Source organism: Oratosquilla oratoria, chromosome 37, assembly GCF_046742065.1.
Source record: "Oratosquilla oratoria isolate Oo_2021 chromosome 37, ASM4674206v1, whole genome shotgun sequence".
Lineage (NCBI taxonomy): Eukaryota > Metazoa > Arthropoda > Malacostraca > Stomatopoda > Squillidae > Oratosquilla > Oratosquilla oratoria.
Window position 1 is genome coordinate 28,337,294 of NC_134813.1, and position 12,160 is coordinate 28,349,453.

The 12,160-nt window shown below is 45.5% G+C and overlaps 1 protein-coding gene across 8 annotated transcripts in view; it reads right to left on the bottom strand.

Moving 5' to 3' along the window:
- Positions 1-6,809: 6,809 nt before the first annotated feature.
- Positions 6,810-12,160, bottom strand: part of LOC143019597 (uncharacterized) — a 53,376-nt gene continuing 48,025 nt past the window's right edge. For 4 of the 8 annotated variants that reach the window (XM_076175382.1, XM_076175380.1, XM_076175381.1 and 1 more), the window contains exon 2: positions 6,810-9,026. In XM_076175382.1, coding sequence (XP_076031497.1) covers positions 7,293-9,026 — 1,734 coding nt within the window. In that variant the 3' untranslated portion in view covers positions 6,810-7,292. The remainder of the gene's footprint in view (positions 9,027-12,160) is intronic. The other 4 variants (XR_012965834.1, XR_012965833.1, XR_012965831.1 and 1 more) reach the window with 4 other exon arrangements.

Genomic DNA, 12,160 nt, shown 5'->3' on the forward strand with positions numbered 1-12,160 from the left:
AATTTGGGGTTTCATGGGGGTCACAAAGGATTCAGGAGAATAGTATATTTTTATATGTTTGAATTGGACATGGAACATGAGAGAGGAAGAGAGAAGGAGTTTGAATGTGTTGGAGATGAAATGTCTGAGAAGTATGATAGGGGTTACTAGGCTAGATAGAGTGAGAAATGAGGAGGTGAGGAGGAGAACAGGGGTGGAAAGGGAGCTGGGAGATAGGGTTGATGAAAGAGTATTAGGATGGTTTGGACACATGGAAAGAATGAGTGAAGAAAGATTAGTAAAAGAAGTGTGGAAGGCGGAGGTGGAAGGAGTGAATGAGGGGGCGTCCTAGGATGAGATGGATGGATGGGGTGAAAGGGGCTTTACAAAAGAGAGGAATGTCTGTAGAGGAAGGATGGGAGAGGACAGAAGATAGGGGTGAATGGAGAAGGGTTGTGTATAGATGAGGCTGTGATGCATGAGGGGGAGTGGGTGGGGGATGGGGGGTGAGGATGTATGTATAAGAAAAATTTGATGCAGCCCGAAGGGATTTCTCCCTGTCTTCTCCTTTCCTGCATGAGGAGACAGAGAGTGGGGGTCACCGAATTTATAAAGCGGCCTTGCTGTGGATGTGCTGTGTTTTGCGACACTGCTTCTGACCCAGGGCAGTGGACAGGATGCAGGGATGACCCGTCATCCAGGAGGTGCCAAGATAGGAAGGAGGGTGGAGGGGAGTGGAATATATGGAAAATGAAATGGGTGGGAGTGATTTCTATGCCTGTTTCTTTTTGGCTACCCCCTGTGTATGAATTAGACACTTGGGCTTTTACCAGTTTGGTGAGTGCAACACTGGTCACAAGTGCACTGGCCTGCTACAGTCAACCACAACCCGTGTTTTATCTTGCCATTTCACAAGATTCACCATTTTGAAATTGATTTTAGGGGGTTATGGTCATACCTGAAGAGTCTAGGGGTGTTCATAGGATGAAAAGGTTAAGAACCACTGCTCTAGATGGTGGTGAGGGTGTTCACCAGTTTTGAACACAGGCAGCAAGATGATTTTCTCTGATTTTCATCTCATTAGGCTACCACTTTCAGGTACCTGTTATTGGTCTCTTCTTTGGTATACATAGAGATGAGTGTTTGCGATCTCCAAACCCTGTACCTGTGGTTCTGAATAGGTTCAGTTTCTTATTTGCCTCTCACTATAAGGTCTTTAGTGTAAGGAGTGAAACCCATATGCCAACTACCTTCTCCAAAATTAAAAGCTATAATCAGAGTAAATCAGTGAAACAAAGATTGTAGGTTCTGTTTCTTTACTTCAAAATCAGTCACCATGCACTTCTGTAGATATTTCATCAACACAACTAGGAAACACCATCCTCCCAGTGCACACTTGATTTCTGGGTCTGATTTTTAACAATACCTGGACTTTCCATCTTGAATATAAAAAACATATTACCTCTGAGCTTGTGACCAAAAACTGCTGTCCCACTCAGTTTGGGAGTGAAACAGATGGTTGTCCTCATACAGAGCAAACTTGACAACAAATGTCAAGCCTATTTGTCCACCAAACCCACAGCCCTTTGAATACTAGACCCTGTATGCAGGAATCTCTCCCACATATTCTCATTCATACATACATACATATACCAAGGCTTTTTCCCCCTTACAAGGGAGGTAGCCAAAAAGGGAAAGGCATAAAATCATTTCCACCCATTCCATCCCTGAATACACTCCACACCCCTCCACCCTCCCTCTTATCTGAGCACCTCCTGGATGACGGGTCATCCCTGCACCTTGTCCACTGCCCTGGGTCAGAAGCAGTGTCGCAAGACACAGCACATCCACAGCAAGGCCGCTTCATTAAATCGGCGACCCCCCCTCTCCGTCCCCCCATTGCATAAAATGAGAGGACGGGGAGAAATCCCTTCGGGCTGCGTCAAATTTTGCTCACACATACTACCTCACCCCCCATCCCCCCGCCCATTCCACCTCATGCAATCACATCATCATCCATATACAACCATTTTCCATTCATCCCTGCTCTAACTAGAGTAGGTTAAGCAATAGATTTAGAGCACTCTTTCCCATTGCCTCAGTATTCATAGCTGAACTCATCACCATTCTCAGTCAACCAGTCTATTGACCATGGTCTCTCTTACAGAAGACCCAGTCTCCAAGAATTCTGCAATAGCCTTGATGTGTGGGCTAAATGTCATATGTGTATCAAATGTTTGAACAAGAATTAGTGGGCTTCTTTCCAATGGAGAGGTATAGCCACTTGACTTCACTATACATACATACATACATATACCAAGGCTTTTTCCCCCTTACAAGGGGGATAGCCAAAAAGACAAAGGCATAAGATCATTCCCACCCATTCCATCCCTGAATACACTCCACACCCCTCCACCCTCCCTCTTATCTTAGCACCTCCTGAATGACTATAGGATAGGTTTTTTGATTCACTGTTGTCTGGGGTGAGCAGTGTTACATTTTGTATTTACTGTAGTTATTATTGTCAAGTCATCTGCATAAGAGAACTTTGCTGTTTAATTCTGGTTCAAGAGCTGGTAAGTCACTCTTGAAGAGGTTGAACAGTAAAGGAGAATTACTCCTTTGTCTTTTTTTATCTAAGATGTGGTTGTTTTGGGTCACGGTATTGTCTTCCTGCTATAAAGTTGGTTAGCAAACTCTTGTCATTGATATGGATATAAATTTCTGTGATCCTTTTGAATAGTATGTGTCTTGGGACTTTTGTCAATAGACTTGTTTACATCTATAGCATTGATTTTTTTTTTTTTTTATTCATATTTATACTTGGGTGCGAATGTGGCAGGAAAGGGAGGAGTGGAGGTGGAGGTATAAAGTAAATTGAGAGAAGCGAGTAAATGCCTTGGTGGATTAAAAAGGGTAATGAGAAATAGACATTTGGGAATGGATGCTAAGAGAAGATTGTATGAAGAAGTGATTGTGCCAACAGGACTGTACAGGGCAGAAACATGGAACATAAGAGAGGAAGAGAGAAGAAGTTTGAATGTATTTACCTAGTTGTATTTTACGGGATGAGAGCTATGCTCGCAGTGACCCGTTTTCGTATCTCTCCACATCCAGTTTATTCTTAAAGTCTTGTATAGTTTTGGCACTCACTGTTTCTCCATTTAGTTTGTTCCAGACATCAATCACTCTATGTGGGAAGCTATTCTTTTTCAAATCTCTTTTGTAACTGTCCTTCTTTAGCTCTTTTCGTGTCCTGTTGTTTCTCTTCCGTCCCATTTTAATAAGTTGTCTCTATCAAGAATTTCCATCCCTTTCATAATTCTGTAAATGGTCAACAAATCACCTCTACCTTCTCTGTTCCCGTGTTGACAGATGTAATTTCTCCAATCTTTGTTCGTATGTCAAATTTGATAATGTAGGTGCCATTTTTGTCGCTGCTCTTTAAATTTCTAGATTTTGTTTTTGTTTTGTTTTTTTGCTAGGTGCTCATAGTGTTGCAACATACTCTAGTTTAGGTCTTATTACTGTAACCACTATTTTCTTTACCATTTCTTCATCCATGATTGTTTGAGATTGTGTTTGAGATGATGTGTCTGAGAAGTATGATAGAGGCTAGATAGAGTGAGAAATGAGGAGGTGAGGAGGAGAACGGGGGTTGAAAAGGAGTTGGGAGATAGGGTGGATGAAAGAGTATTGGGATGGTTTGGACACATGGAAAGAATGAGTGAAGAAAGACTAGTAAGAGGTGTGGAAGGAGTGAACATGAGGGGGCGACCTAGGATGAGAAGGATGGATGGGGTGAAAGGGGCTTTGGGGAAGAGGGGAATGACTGTTGAGGAAGGACAGGAGAAGACAGAAGACAGGGGTGAATGGAGAATGGTTGAATATGGATGATGTTGTAGTCCATGAGGTGGAATGGGTGGGGGATGGGGGGTGAGGGAGTATGAGAAAAATTTGACGCAGCCCAAAGGGATTTCTCCCCATCTTCTCCTTTTCTGCATGAGGGGACGGAGAGGGAGGGTCACCGATCTTGTAAGGTGGCCACGCTGTAGACATGCTGTCTTGCAACACTGCTTCTGATCCAGGGCAGTGGACAAGCAGGGATGACCCATCATCCAGGAGGTACCAAGATATGAGGGAGGGTGGAGGGGAGTGGAGTGTGATAGGGATGGAATGGCTACCTCCCTTGTAAAGGGAAAAAAGCCTTTGGTATATGTATGTATATATTTTTTTTATCCTACTAGTACTTGTCATGTTGCGTTTGTAAAAAATGTTGGTAGATTGATCTTGAAACCATGTTGACTGGGGGAGGATGGCATTTCTGATTTGATTCTAGCTGTAACTAACCTTTCCATCAATATTGGTACAGTGGATAGTGGCGAGATTGGTGTATATGATGTGGGGTCCTGTTGTGGTTTGCTTTCTTCCAGATGTTTGGGATGTTGTATAGCCAGTAGTTGAAAATATTATCTAAGGCTATTGAGGCATTTTGGCCTACTGTAGGTGTTTGAGATAGATGTTCGAGGTCCTATCCAGACCTTCAGCTTTAGTATTTAGTTTATTAATGGCCCTTTATGTGTCTTTTCTATAGAAAGGAGGCTTCACCATATGTTTAGATTTTCTTTATTTTTACTTACATATGTATACCAAGGTTTTTTTCCCCCCCTTACAAGGAAGGTAGCCAAAGTCATAGGCATAAATCCATTCCCACCCATTTCATCCCCACATACTCCACTCCCATTCACCCATTCACCACCCCTTCCTCCCTCTTTTCTTGGCTCCTCCTGGATGACAGGTCATCCCTGCATCTCAACTACTGCCCTAGGTCAGAAGCAATGCACTTCACAGAACTTGGTAAAAACTGACACAGGTGATGACATTATCACTCCAAACAGTACTTACCAGAACCTAGTAAAAAGCTGACAGAGGTGACAAGATGTGTAAGGTTATTTTTAAACAGTTGGATGGGTACCTCATGGTAAGATGTGCTTCTTCCAAACCAGTGGAAAAGAAAATATTATATATATATATATATATATATATGCATGGAGGGACAGAGAGGGGGGTCGCCAATTTAATGAAGCGGCCTTGCTGTGGATGTGCTGTGTCTGGCGACACTGCTTCTGACCCAGGGCAGTGGACAAGGTGCAGGGATGACCCGTCATCCAGGAGGTGCTAAGATAAGAGGGAGGGTGGAGGGGTGTGGAGTGTATTCAGGGATGGAATGGGTGGGAATGATTTTATGCCTTTTCCTTTTTGGCTACCTCCCTTGTTAGGGGGAAAAAGCCTTGGTATATGTATGTATATATATAAAACAACAAGAATAAAAAATGTTGGAAATAATAAACAGGGGTGCTTGGCACACTCACTGTCTATGGTTTACCAACCCTGAAGAAGGGGCAAGAAGTGCCACTGTGATTGAAGTGAGTGCACCATTGGCCAAGGGCCCATGGCAGGTTTGTAAAGCTAGTGCATGTACTTAATTACAGTATTTTCTTGTTTTCAGGTGTGATGGGCTTGAAGCTTGTTTATCATGTTGCACTGCCCAATTTATTATCTACAACCCCCCCCCTGCATCAACTCTGATTCACAAAGTGCACTTCAAACAATTTCCACACTCAAATTCTGCATTAGGGGACAGAGAGGGGGGGGTCGGGGGTTTAATGAAGCGGCCTTGCTGTGGATGTACTGTCTTGCAACACTGCTTCTGACCCAGGGCAGTGGGTGAGATGCAGGACCTGTCATCCAGGAGGTGCCAAGATAAAAGGGAGGGAAGAGGGTGTAGGGAAGTGTGATAGTGATGGAATGGGTGGGAGTGGGTTTTTTTGTCTTTGTTTTTTGGCTACCTCCCTTCTACATACACATACCAAAGGCTTTTTTCTCCCTTGTATGCAAGTCCTGCCACCCAATGATTCATTCATGGATCATCCAAATCTCTGTTTCTGATCTGTATCCTTCTGTGGGGAATCCCAGGTAATGAACAAGCCAACATAGTTTGAAAGGCAATATCACCTTTCAACACCATTTCAATGCCAGTAACGGACTGCTCAGTTCTCCAATCCTAAATACAGTCAAAGAAACCTGGGAACTATACCCAACAAATCAACAATCACTTTTTGAACATCAACACGAAACCTCTTTACTGTGTTGATGTCTTGAAAATGATTGTAGAAGGTGCTCTTCTAGGGGAGCATCTGTTGACAGGCTAGTTGTCTTCATACTACATTCATGTAAAATGACCTTAATGTAGGTATATTAATGCAATTCTTGCTCATGAGTTATTACTCTGCTGGATTGATGTTTGAGAAAGTTTCATAAAGTAGCTATAGAATTTGGCAGTCTGTGGCAATGTTTGTTTTGTGATGTATGTGATGTGATGTGTATGTGATGTTTTTGTATGGACATGGTACACTGGGGCTAGGTTAATGTATATTAGTTCATCTTGTGTTTGTGTGATACAAATTGACAAGTGGCTGGCTTTTAAGGGCTCTATTGTGTTTAATCCAGATGTTATTCTTAATGACTTATTGTGTTATTTGTAGATCCTCGTTTTCTATTGTTGGATACTGTGCCATAGTTCTCAGCTGTTTATTATACACTGACATTGTGGGATGGTCAGGTATCAAAGAGGCCAGTAGGAGAGGCTAAGATCATTGGATGGGGTGGTCCAGCAAGACAAATGAGAAAGAATCATCTCCCTGCACCACAGGGCCTTAGTTGCTGTTTTATAGTTGTACTGAGGTATTATTTCAAACAACAAGAGTTAAAATCAACTTCCTGTTAAGCCACATATCAGGGTAAGGAAATCGTGTAATGAAACAAGTTGCGCCATTACTTAAAATGTAATAATTTTTTTTATCTACATAATCATGAATTTTCATTATCTGTTGAAACATATATATACAAAACTATTGCACCCAAGGAAAGCCCTATAATTGCCTGAAGGGCAAAATCAAGCAAATATCTACAATCTTGATGTGGTGCTTACCCTGGTGCACCACACACATGAGGCACACAACATCACAGTAGCAAACATAACTATAGGTTCCACATTTCATTACAAAGATTTATGAATACAGGATAGCATACTTAAAAGAGAAATCTGCTAGACCAAGTTTTTCTTATATGAAAAAATTACGCAATATTGAAGTAGAAATTCCAAAAAGGAATGGATATGAAATTTAGCACCCGAGAGCAAAGACAGAAATCTTTCCTTCATTTACTTGGGTGAAAGTGGAATTAGTATCATTCCAAAATGGCGATTCCACTGAACACATACTCTGCAAGTAACACTGTATATAACACGAGTCTTATTTCTTCGAAGAGAAGAAGGAAAATATTCTCTTAAAGAAGCCTGGCTTCTTGGCGTCCTTGGCTTCCTCGGATTCTGACGCTCCGGCTTCGGCCTCCTTGGCGTCGATTTTCTCCATATCTGCTTCCGTCGAGGCCTCGCTAGCAGCCTCCACTTCGGGGGCGGCAGCTGGTGCAGCTTCGGCAGCTGTTTCGACTGCTTCTGTGGCGGCCTCGGCAGCTGGGGCTTCCTCGGGTTCGGCAATTGGTGCAGCCGGCGCGGGCTCGGCCTCGGCAGCAGGTGCAGCTTCGGCTTCTGCCGCAGGAGCGGCTTCGGCCTCTGCCGCAGGAGCGGCTTCAGCTTCAGCGGCCGGTGCAGCCTCGGCCTCTGCCGCAGGAGCGGCTTCAGCTTCAGTGGCCGGTGCAGCCTCGGCCTCTGCCGCAGGAGCGGCTTCAGCTTCAGCGGCCGGTGCAGCCTCGGCCTCTGCGGCAGGAGCGGCTTCGGCCTCTGCGGCAGGTGCAGCCTCGGCCTCTGCGGCGGGTGCTGCCTCGGCCTCTGCGGCAGGTGCAGCCTCGGCCTCTACGGCGGGTGCAGCCTCGGCTTCTACGGCGGGTGCAGCCTCGGCCTCTACGGCAGGTGCAGCCTCGGCCTCTGCGGCGGGTGCGGCCTCGGCCTCTACGGCAGGTGCAGCCTCGGCCTCTGCGGCGGGTGCGGCCTCGGCCTCAACGGCAGGGGCTGGCTCGGCCTCAACGGCAGGGGCTGGCTCGGCCTCAACAGCTGGTGCAGCTTCGGCCTCTGCGGCAGGAGCAGCTTCGGCCTCTGCGGCTGGAGCAGCCTCGGCCTCTGTGGCAGGTGCAGCCTCGGCCTCTGCGGCAGGAGCTGCTTCGGCCTCTGCGGCAGGAGCTGCTTCGGCCTCTGCGGCTGGAGCAGCCTCGGCCTCTGCGGCAGGAGCAGCCTCGGCCTCTGCGGCTGGTGCAGCCTCGGCCTCTGCCGCAGGAGCGGCTTCAGCTTCAGCGGCCGGTGCAGCCTCGGCCTCAACGGCAGGAGCAGCCTCGGCCTCTGCGGCAGGAGCGGCTTCAGCCTCTGCGGCAGGTGCAGCCTCGGCCTCTGCGGCAGGTGCAGCCTCGGCCTCTGCGGCAGGTGCAGCTTCGGCCTCTGCAGCAGGAGCAGTCTCTACTGCCGGTGCAGCTTCGGTGACAATCTCTGCCGCTGGAGCGGCTTCGCTAACGGTTTCGACAACAGTTTCGGCTGCCGGCGCAGCTTCGACGACAGTTTCTGCGGCGGGAGCAGGGTCTGAAGCCACGGACTCCTCAGCTGCTGCCGTGTCATTAACGACTTCGGCAGCTGATGAAGTTTTGATAACATTGTGCACTGGTGCAATGGGGGAGTCTTTGATAGCTTCGGCGACGACCATGGGGTCAATGACGGGGTCTGGGGACGTAATGGCTTCCATCGTGTCTTTTGTGTTCTGTCGGCAGGCGGCGAGAGTATGGAGTCTTGTGGCGGTCGGCTGAACGACGCGACGTTTGAGCGGGGCTAAGCCGCTGCTGGTGCTTGAACTTGAAGTTTCGAGCCCGGAGACGCGTCTACGAGGTCCGCTTAGGGCTGAAGTGCTACTCCGGGCAAGAGATGTATTTGTTGAAAATGAGCGACAGTTGGTGGTACAGGGTGGCCTGCTGGTTCGCGGGACCCCGCTTCGACTAGCTGCTGCTGCTGCTGCTCTTCCCACCTGCCGGGCTGTTGTTGTCTGGCGCTGTTGGGAAGAAATAGGAAAATGGTCAGAATCTGAGAGAATGGACAATAAAAACTAATTTTTTCAGTGCAACACTAATTTTAACTTTCTCACGCGTGATACTAGCCTATCATCTACAAAGCATTGAAAAAACCCAAGTGCATCTACACAGTTTTCATTGGCTATGGCTAAATCTATCAAGCGTACACGTTTTAAAACGCAAAGTGCCCTCTCAGAGCATGGGCGTCGTAGCGGCTGAGGATTTTATCGATGGTATACCAATATACAGCATTCACCTTGCAACGTGTTATTATACAGAAAAATATACCCAGCACTGCAACTAGCAAATGCAACATAATGCGTAGTGAAAACATTTTGACTATAACTTTACCAGATGCTGAAAAACGTATTTCATGTTCGTCAGTACGCACCCTTGCAAACCCCGGGTGTCGTTCGGACTACTACGAGAATGTGATACTGAAAATGCGAACTTTGAGAGCCACCAAGAGCGGCTACATCTGAAGCATACGAAATTTGAAATAGTCTACGTCCCTAGTCACGCCATCAACACAAACACGACTGACAACTCAACACGTGAACACTACCACTAAAATGCACCATAAAAGTAAACTAGCTATGCATGCAAACGCACCAGCCTTTTCACAAACTTTCAATAAAAAGTAAAATCCTCCCGCAAAAAGGTCATTGCTATACAAAACGCTTCTGCACAATCCCGAGCTGTCACGCTACAGTTATAGCAGGAAACTGGTTATCGCTTCTTAATGTGGTGTACAATTATCGCTTCTTCATGTGGTGTACAATTAAGTTAATTATGTGCACAAGTTAACTGCTAGAATAGCGACGACGACGATCCCACAAACAAGTTTCTATAGTTTGCAGTTCTAAAGTATGTCGGGTATAATGTAGCACAAACCTTTCCAACTGCACCCACAACCAATATAGTTTCCGGGAAGATGCGGTTGCTTATATCGATATATTTCCAGTCAAGTAGCATACATCATGTAGGTATTCCGAAAAGCGGTACACAATAATATTATTATGACCCTCACATTTATGGTGCCAGTAAATGATATTGGCCACGCATTCCCGCAGACTCCCAGGCGACTTTAGTCGATCAACAGATTGTTTACTCGAGTTTCGATGGCTGGACGCCCGCAGCCTCTCAGCGGCAAGCACTGGTATTCAGACCCGCCAAAATATCTCTGGAGAGAAACCTTATGCTTATGTTCTGTTTGTGTGGGACAGGAGGGGGGGGGGCACTCGCCGGTTGCCTTATGTTTAAATGTAGAAGAAATAGAAATTAAGTTGATAAGGAAATACCTTGGGCCCCGTCCGAAGACCGAGCTGAAGTCCCAGCACATCCAAATGTAAGCGAGGGAACTGACGGATTTGGAAGACAGAAACCCTTTGACGGCTTTTCTTGCGGAACCACCTCGTTAAACTTGTCGTCGGTACCACACAACCATATATTGTAAAAATTTAACAAAACCGCAATATATATGATGCGGCGTAGAGCGTCCAGTAAAATAGCCTACACATACGAAAACCACAATACCCACACGTTAATTACTCAGTATAAAGATGCCTCAAATCCGTAAAGGTAAATCACTTCACGTAGTCACACGCTTCAAATGGTCACGGACGACCATTCGCTCGATTCTAACGTATAATTCCGAGTGTTCCTCGACGTTACCACCTCCTCCTATGGATGTCAAGTGGTGGGCAGCGCAAGGCGTAGCAACGCCATTGTTTCTGCAGTATCAGTCGCGGATAAGGGAGGGGTGAAATGGAACGTGACTTAACGGCTGGTTTCAGCCAGAAAGTGCTGATAAGATTATGCAAAAAGAGTCTATCTTGTCACCCTGACATTTCAGACTTGTCTTAAAACAAAAGAAAATGTGGGGTAGTACAAATTCATTTATTATGCACAAAAAAAAAAAAAAAAAGAGAAATGCTGGTCAGGTTTCGACGTGCCTTTCTCAAGGTATTGTGGACTTGATTTACGGATATGAATTATTAGTCAAAATCGATCGAGCAATTCGTTTACAAAACCTAATTTGTTCCCCTTTTCCTCTCGTACTCTTAAGCGTACGTATAAATACTTGATTTGCGGATATGAAGAACTAGTCGAAATCGATCGAGCAGTTATTCGCTTACAAAACTTCATATTTTCTCCCCGTTTGTCCTTATACTTGCCAGTAAAATCTAAAATAGTTTGTGGACTTCAAAGTATATTTAACCGAGACGCTAAAAACTGACGAGGTAAATCGATAAGCATAACGGCAACGTTTGGCAGATGACGATAGGGATAAACAATGACCACGACAAGAGTGGAAGGGTCTGATGGAAGACGATATGATAGCAGGGGGTTAGGGGAGAAGAAACGGATAAAATTATTTATAGAAAGAATGGTAGGGTGAAAAGCATGACTGACAAATTTCAATATGATTAATTCTGGTCTTGTGCATGACATGCATGAAACCCCTTATACTTGGTTACATTAACTTTTCTTTGTCACTATATCAGTATGCTTTGTTCCTTAGCAGTTCGTGTATCAGTATTACGTAAAAAACATGATAATTATGCGAAACAAAAGGAACGAGGGTAACAATGATCAACGGACAGTTGACCTCAACGACATTACCACCCAACACGTCAATCTAAAATGTATGACATATGACGCGCGAGTATAGAATGTCATCCCTTGTTCGTGTAGTATTCTTTATAGATACGAATCGAGATTTTACTGGCTCCTATGGATCTCTCGAAGTATTGCAACTCCCCCCCACCATCATCTCTGAACAACAGGGTGGAAAGACCTCGACAAAGGCTGAAGGGAAACTATTGCAAAACCGTCTCACTGTCTTGCCCGAGTTAGACTCATTCGGAAGTTGTGTCTAGCGTTAGGTAGCAAGAGGGCAGTATGTCCAATCAGTACCAAACTATTCCTCGGCTACAAATAACTTCATTCTTCCAGCGAACACCAAAAAGTATTCCGACAATGGTACGTGATAGTGGATGGATATCTGGAACCCTTAGTCAACGTACACGGCAGGCGGTGTGAGCCCAGTGGTCGCCCTGCCGAGGAACTGGAGAACAGCACATCTCAGCAGTAATCTACACGACTGAGCCCT